This window comes from Montipora capricornis, chromosome 13, assembly GCF_036669925.1.
Source record: "Montipora capricornis isolate CH-2021 chromosome 13, ASM3666992v2, whole genome shotgun sequence".
In the NCBI taxonomy this organism is placed as follows: Eukaryota; Metazoa; Cnidaria; class Anthozoa; order Scleractinia; family Acroporidae; genus Montipora; species Montipora capricornis.
In genome coordinates, this window is record NC_090895.1 from 29,049,911 (window position 1) to 29,057,410 (window position 7,500).

Genomic DNA, 7,500 nt, shown 5'->3' on the forward strand with positions numbered 1-7,500 from the left:
CTGCTGAAAATGGTGAAAGATGGAGGGAATGGATTGCGGTCCAACCAAATTGAAACAAAATTCATGATGAGAAACAACATATTTTTTTTATCGCTTTGTTTATTTTAGCAAAAGTTTTCGGCAAAATGCCAATTGCTGACCCTTTTATTTTAACAGTGAAAGGTGGTCGCAAATGGGCAACTCTTTCAGATATCTTAAACGGAAAGGGAAACAACTGAGTCATAAATGCAGCTGTATTGGTTGCATTTTCGAGTCCTGATTTACCATAAGCATGTAAATACATTGGACGGGCCTAATTATTAGTTCTATATATTTTTTAAAAATTTCCTCATAAGCCTGTGTAATTTCCGCATAATCAATGCATGTTTACGCATAATATGGCCAAAAATTTCACTGTGAAGTTGCAAATTTCATTGGCCCGTGGACAACAAACTTTTCAACTAACCGCCCCAGTTCCTGAGTTGGCAACCAAGATCAGAAATGGCGCAGCCAAATTTTTTTCCGTGAAATCCATTGTAATGAAGTTTTAAAAATGAAATTTAACTTTAAACAATGAGGAGCAAGTGCAGTCAATTGTGGTCATTGGTCTTGTTATATTTGCGCATGCATCAGATTACTTAATGGTGTAGAGTTTATTTATCAGTGTGGCAAGAAGGAACGTTTTGTGTGGAGCGTTTAGCGGTATTTTCCCTCCCTCCCCCTCTCTGCTTTCCACTGGTTATCAGTGTGAGAGATGCCTATCTTCTGGGGGGTGTGGGGGCTTGTGGCTGGGTTGTCAGGTTACAGTGTTTGGGATTGCTTACTGTAACTTAGATTAACACTTGAATAATAATAATATTATTATTATTATGGATGCAAGGAGCATTACATCCAGCTTCACAATAAACCTTTCTATGCACCTTTTGTTTTCAGTGAAACTAGACACAACAAAATAGAAAAACCTGTAGTGCAGGTTGTTAAGGGAAAGTTCAGTTATTTTTGGTGTCCTGTTTTTACTGGGTTGCCAGTATGGCAATCCCAGTCGGTGGGATTTGTTTGTTTAAATTTTTTTTTTTTCTGTGTCAGTAAAAGTCTTGCCTGTCACTCCCCTGCTAAGTGGTATCTTTGTGCATAGAGCCTTCTGCTCGGATTTTCTTAGGATAGAGAGGGTAGTGGAAATGCATAGATTTCTCTGGAGGACACAGTAGAATGATAAACTTAACTGGCAATGGCGTCAAAAGCCATGTAACGTGAATGGCATTTTAGTGGATCTGTGAACAAAATATACCCTTATGAAGCTCAATAATGGCAAGTCATTTGGATACTGAACAAGACAGGCGGTGGAATCTTAAAAGCGACGAGTAATGGACTTCGACAACAATCTGTTGCCCGTCGAGCCGAAATCAAAGTGAGCTGCATTTCTAAGATTTTGCCAAGTGTGCTGTTATGTAGAACACTGAAACCAAATGGAAAATTCTCTGGTAACTTATGGGTTCAACAAAGACAGAGAACAAATCGAACACCTTAAGTGGATCTGTGATCAACTCTGCACAGTCAATCAAGTAAAAAAAAAATTGGAAGTGTGACAGCCAAGGATTATTTGAAAGAAAGCTTGTCGTCTATTTTGTGCTTCATTATACAAGGAAAAGGTTCTTCATGGAAACGGTTTGATCCTGAAATTTTGGTTTGTTGTAATATTGTGCGTATTTGACACGATTGAGTTTTTTCTCTTCACACACGTAATGAAATAGGAAGGGGTTTTTGCCTCTAATAGCAAATATGTTGTTTGTTTCAAAAAATTGTTCGCTGGAAAAGGTGGCCTTTATTTATGAATTCATCATGTTTTATGATATTTGTGCTGGATAGTTTTTATGGCAATAGTAAAGCATTTTCTTGTTATTCAAGGAAAAGGTTCTTCAGGAAAGGGTTTGAACCTGACTTACATGGTAATTTGACAGGATTGAGTTTCTTGTCTTCACGCACGCAATGAAATAGGAAGAGGTTTTCGCCTCTAAGAGCAAATATGTTGTTTGTTTCAAAAAATTGTTCGCTGGAAAAGGTGGCCTTTATGAATTTATCATGTTTTATAATATGCGAGCTTAACTAGATAGTTTTTATGGCAATAGTAAAGCATTTTCGTGTCAAAATGAGGTTAGCGTTTTTCTGTTTTGCTAACTTAATTAAATATAAATATACATTCTGCCTCATGAGTTTGTTATTCTCGTTAACTAGCAATGGCATCGAAAGTCATTGCAACGCGAATGGTGTTTTAGTGCATCTTATGTTGTTTCTTTCTATAAAATGTTTCGCTGGAAAAGGATTCTGTGATATTTTTTGCCTTTGTGAATTATAATATCATGTTGTGTATGGTTGAAACGTGATACGGGAGGATAATTTTAGTATTTCTCTGTAAGCAGGAAAGGTTTCTTGAAAATAAACAGGTCTGTTGGAAGCATGCTTGAGTTTCAACAAAATGAGCCCCAAAAGCAGGAAAAAATTGTGACTCCAGTGAATAATAAAGTAGCTGCTCTTTCCAAAATGATGGAATTACCTGGTGATAAATAACCTCGTCTCGGAGAGTAAATTTTTGACTTTACAGAAACAATGGTGGGCAATTGTGATCTTTGTTTTGAATTCGTTTATTTATTGTCTAACTTTGTAACACTTGACAGAAAAAGAAACTTACGAAAACCCGGTATCTTGCCATCATTTGACACAGATGCTTCACTGTTTGGCAAGTAAACATGCTGCGGTAACTTAATCACGGCGCCCGCTGAATTCCGGTGATGTCACTTTCGATTTTGCGATTTATTTGTGCAGCCAAAACGTACAATAACAAAATTGAACGTAGCAAAAATCTCCCAAAATGTATGTCGCTGATCGTAACTGTTTATATTCTATATTCACGGTTCAAAATTAATGTTGTTTTCATGTCGTAAATATGTTATTCTCTAAAAACTGTGTATCAATATTTATATACTTTTGCATCAATATTTGTTTTTGCATAAAGCATGCTAAGAAAATCTGTACCTTGCTGAGTTCGCATTTGTTAGCGTTAATAGTATTTTCGGTCCAATGCTTCTGTTTTACGAAGGGGTATATGTTTTTGGTCACCCATCCAGACACTAATCCCAGCGGACAGGGAATAACGTTAGTAAACTTTAGTATTACAAAGATGTCAGATGCTCAGAGGGCACGCTTAAACTTGTGGTGAAAAGAAGTTTATCAACATGTCAGCCAAGAGGCCAATGTTTCTCACTTCCCATTTATTTTGTTCAATCTTTCTGGGTTCAGTACTTTGCTAGTAACCACATGTCTTCTCAGGCTATTTACCCAAGACTTCTACCATGGCACTACAATGATAGACAATACCAAAACAATATCGTGCACTGTCAGAGCTACATATTACGCAAGGGCCTCTGCTGGTATGACTTCTGGGTGACCCCTTAAATGGTCTTAATGACCCCCCAACTTGAAAAAAATTGTCTGGAATGGTGCACGTACCACAGGAAACCCAGTGTACCCTCACGGAGGGTCTAGTTTGTGTTAAGCTTTGCACGGTTTTGAAGAAAGGCAAAAAAATCCAGAAATGCTCCTTTTGAGACCAGGCTTTAGATCAGACGTGAAATTGGAAAACTGGACACCGCAAGGAGCCTTCTTCAAATATTCCTGCAGATAAGCTGCACCCCCGATTTCTAGCGACGATTTTTAGAAAAAAGGATCCAGCTTATCTGTGGGTGTTTATGGTAGTTGCTTGGCAATGGGCAGAAAAACAACTGAAAAAGCAGAGTCCTAGGCAGGAATCAAACCTGCAGCCTCTGCACACCGGTTGGATACCCTTCCCAATGCACCTTTTTGCAGGTACAGTGGCCATTTTGATTTCTATTGTTTCAAATACATATTTAATTTGCCCCCTGACCATCCCATAATGTCTTTCGAAACAAAAGAAATCAAAATGGCCGCTGTATCTGCAAAAAGGTCTATAAGATACAAGAACTCCTGGGTAGACAGGTTAGTTGTTCAAGGTCCTTATTATGACAAAATGCCCTTCTGGCCTCAGTTGTTCAAAAGGTGGATAAAGCTATCCACCAGATAAATCATTATCTAACATAATCAATTGAGTTATCCAGTGGATACCCCTTTTCTTTCCTTCGAACAACTGGGGCCTGGTATGCAAGGCTCAATAATGTCATGTGCCTCAAAGTGTAAATGCAACTGTAGATGGTATACGAAGGTCGCAGGCTCAAATTCTTTCTAGGATTTTTCCATTGTCCATTCTTCTGTTTAATCATAAAAATTACAACTTTCTCAATTGTGATTAGTTTTAAAAACTCCTATTTTCCACCAATTCACTTGCCAAGTTGTCATTTGACAGTTTGTCATCGGACAGTTTGTCATCCGACAGTTCAATAAGCCAATCACATTCAAAGTTGTAGTTTAAATCAACCAATCACGACCTTTGTTGCTATCACCATAGAAACAGTGTACAAACTCCTAAATCTTTCTTTCAGAATGACATTAAACAATATACGCCTCCTTCGTCAGTCTTTTAATTCCAATATTCCCTTTCTTTAATAACTTGGCTCTTCATCTTTTCTCAGAAATTGTAATTTTTATTAATTGGGAAGAGGACTTTGTGTCGTCCAATTCAGTCAGTAATCAAACTTGTGATAAACAAATTGGACTCACACTGCACTCGTATGATTACAGACCAAATTGGACTCCACTCAGTCCTATTACCATTACTAAGCAACTTAGAGTTTACTATATATTACTGTCTGCATTTCTGAGATGAGTAAAGCTGTATTTTCGAAGAAAAGTGAGAGCCTATCAAAATAAGCATGCATTTGATTAGGTTCATTTCTGGGCATAGAGCGAGTTTCAATCGAGTGTCGTAAAACGAAAACCAAAGGAATTACTTTGGCCAATCAAAAAGGACTGAGACAATCCAGTAGACGAATCAAAACTCAAAGTTATTACACGCACCAGCCACGATTGGTTTTGGTTTCACTTCTGGTTGGTTGAAAAAGTGGCGCGAGAACTTTGAACCAATCACTGAGTAAAGTAATGCAAAACCAAAGCAATTCGCTAATTACTTTCGACACTCAATAAAATTGAGATAGTGTTAATTAGTCAAACATTGAGCATCTTTGAATGTTCAATTATTTGGAGTTTGATACAGGGTTCGTACAGGTCATGGAAAACCTGGAAAGTCATGGAATTTAATAATTTATTTTCCAGGCCTGGTAAGTCATGGGATTTTATGGTCGGTCATGGAAAGTCATGGAAAATTATAATTATATAAGTGGTAGATAAATCATTGCAGTTGTCAAAGAGGGATGAAATGAAATTAAGTCTAGTTTCTATCAAACAATCAGAATTTTGATGGACAGAGGTTGTTAATTTATTCAAATTTGGGCTGAGGTATGTCAGAAAATATCCTAAGATAAGGATAGCTTAAAAATTTTCTTGTGTGACAGCTAAACTTAAGGTCTTGGAAAGCTAGAGAAGGTCATGGAAAAAGTCATTTAAAGTGGTGGAATTTGAAGAGCTTAAAAGAGTATGAACCCTGTGATAAGGCACAATTCATGATCAGTCACAGAATTTTAAGTTTTTGACCCTGAGATGGTAGAGTTGGATACATGAAAATTCACAGAGCATGTATCTTTGCAATTAAGTTGTACTAATGGTCATAAAAAAATGTGATTCTGACCAGGGGGGATCATGCCTTCTGAAAACCCTTCTGTTACTGTAAGCAATGTGTTCAGTTGTTCTTGATGCTGAATTTAATGCATTAAGAATAACAGGGAAAGAAAAATGTATGCATATTGGCATACATGTATCATTGTTCTCTTGAGATGAATTTTTTCAGCAATGTGTTTTTAGCACTTTCCCTTTTTTATTGTTAAATTTTTATTGCCTTTGGTGTCAGCAATTAGCAAAACAAAATTTCTGATTGACCTCTTTGGTAATCAGTGTAGGAGTCTTTATTTAAGTAAGTTCTGTAAGAAATGTTAATATTTTTCACAGTACAAGCTCAAGGATGTTGATAAACTAAGGATATGTTACCAGAAATAGCAACTTTTTTATGCTCTAAATGTTGGTGGGTTTAGTTTGAATCAACAGCAAATACATGTAACATATTTTGTTTGATTTATAGATTATTTTCGAGGAATGATCAAGAAGTCCCAGCAGGACCTGGACACAATGTTTCAAAAGATTTACCAAAGTTATTACCAGCAGAACAGCAAGATATTCATGGATTTGTTCGTGGATCTGATAGAGTATTATGATGGTCAATCAGATTCTGATGTCAATGGCATTATGGACAAGTTCTTTTCAAATCTCATGAGTCGTATGTTTCAGATAATGAATGGTCATCACCAGTTTAGTGACTCGTATCTGGATTGTGTCACCCAACGCATGAAAGAGTTAAAGCCCTTTGATGATGTCCCAGAACAGTTAAAACCACAAGTGCGCAAAGTTCTGATTCATGCAAGATCTTTTTCACAAGCTCTCTTTGCTGGACGGGATGTGGTACACATGCTTGAAAGCGCTGTAATACCTTCCACGGATTGTGAGAAAAATCTGGTCAAGATGAAATATTGCTCTTGGTGCAAAGCAATGACTGCTATTAAACCATGTTTTAAATTTTGCAGTGATGTGTATAAAGGTTGTGTGGCAGATCTTGCCAAGGTCAATACACAGTGGGAAAATTACATACGAGCTTTAACAGAACTTCTGGAAAAGCAGATAGGGCCCAATGACATTCATGATGTTGTGCCAAGACTGAATGTCAAGATTTCTTTTGCGATCATGAATTTTCAGAATGCAGAGAAAGGGAAGGCTGTAAAAGAAAAGGTGAGACTGGGGCATTTCAGTAACAGTGAAGAAAACAAGGGATTTATTCGACTTTTTCCCTATGAACATCTTTAAAGGAGACGTAGTGTTTGAGTGAATGTGGTGGTTGTTAATTAACCCATTGACTCCTATGTGGTCCCCACTGATGAGTAAAATCGTCTGGTGTTAGGCAGAGTAAAATCTAGCAAGTCTCACTCTTTGGAGGCATTCATGGGTTAAAGGCTCAGCTTCAACCGGCAGGCTTTTCAATTGTTTGTTTTTGTTAGGGGAACTCGCATCGCTTATTGTAGCAATCTGATTTGAAGAATTTTAGCTTTGGCAGGATTTTCAAAAGGGTTCTTTTGCACGGTTCTACGGACACCCTCAGTAGTTAAACTATTGCAGGCTCCATTTGTTTAAATAATAGATAGTGCTATCCCCTGGATAAATCACCATCCAGTGGAAAAGTCATAATGAAACCAATTGTGCTACCCAATGGAAAATGAGTTATTGGGTGGATACCGTTATCCACCTTTTGAACAACTGGGGCCAGATCTTTAAAAACATTTTCATGGCCCTTCCTTTCCTCATTGATAGTTTTGGGGGTTGAAGCAATCTTCACAGTAAATTTCATTTGTATGTATATTTGAGTGATGATTATTTTACTCTTGCAAGGAATAG

General features: G+C 37.3%; 1 protein-coding gene across 1 annotated transcript in view; it reads left to right on the forward strand.

Moving 5' to 3' along the window:
• The window catches only part of LOC138030174 (glypican-4-like), a 19,121-nt gene that overhangs the window by 4,776 nt on the left and 6,845 nt on the right, over positions 1-7,500 (forward strand). The window contains exon 3 of the mRNA XM_068878060.1: positions 6,140-6,840. Coding sequence (XP_068734161.1) covers positions 6,140-6,840 — 701 coding nt within the window. The remainder of the gene's footprint in view (positions 1-6,139; positions 6,841-7,500) is intronic.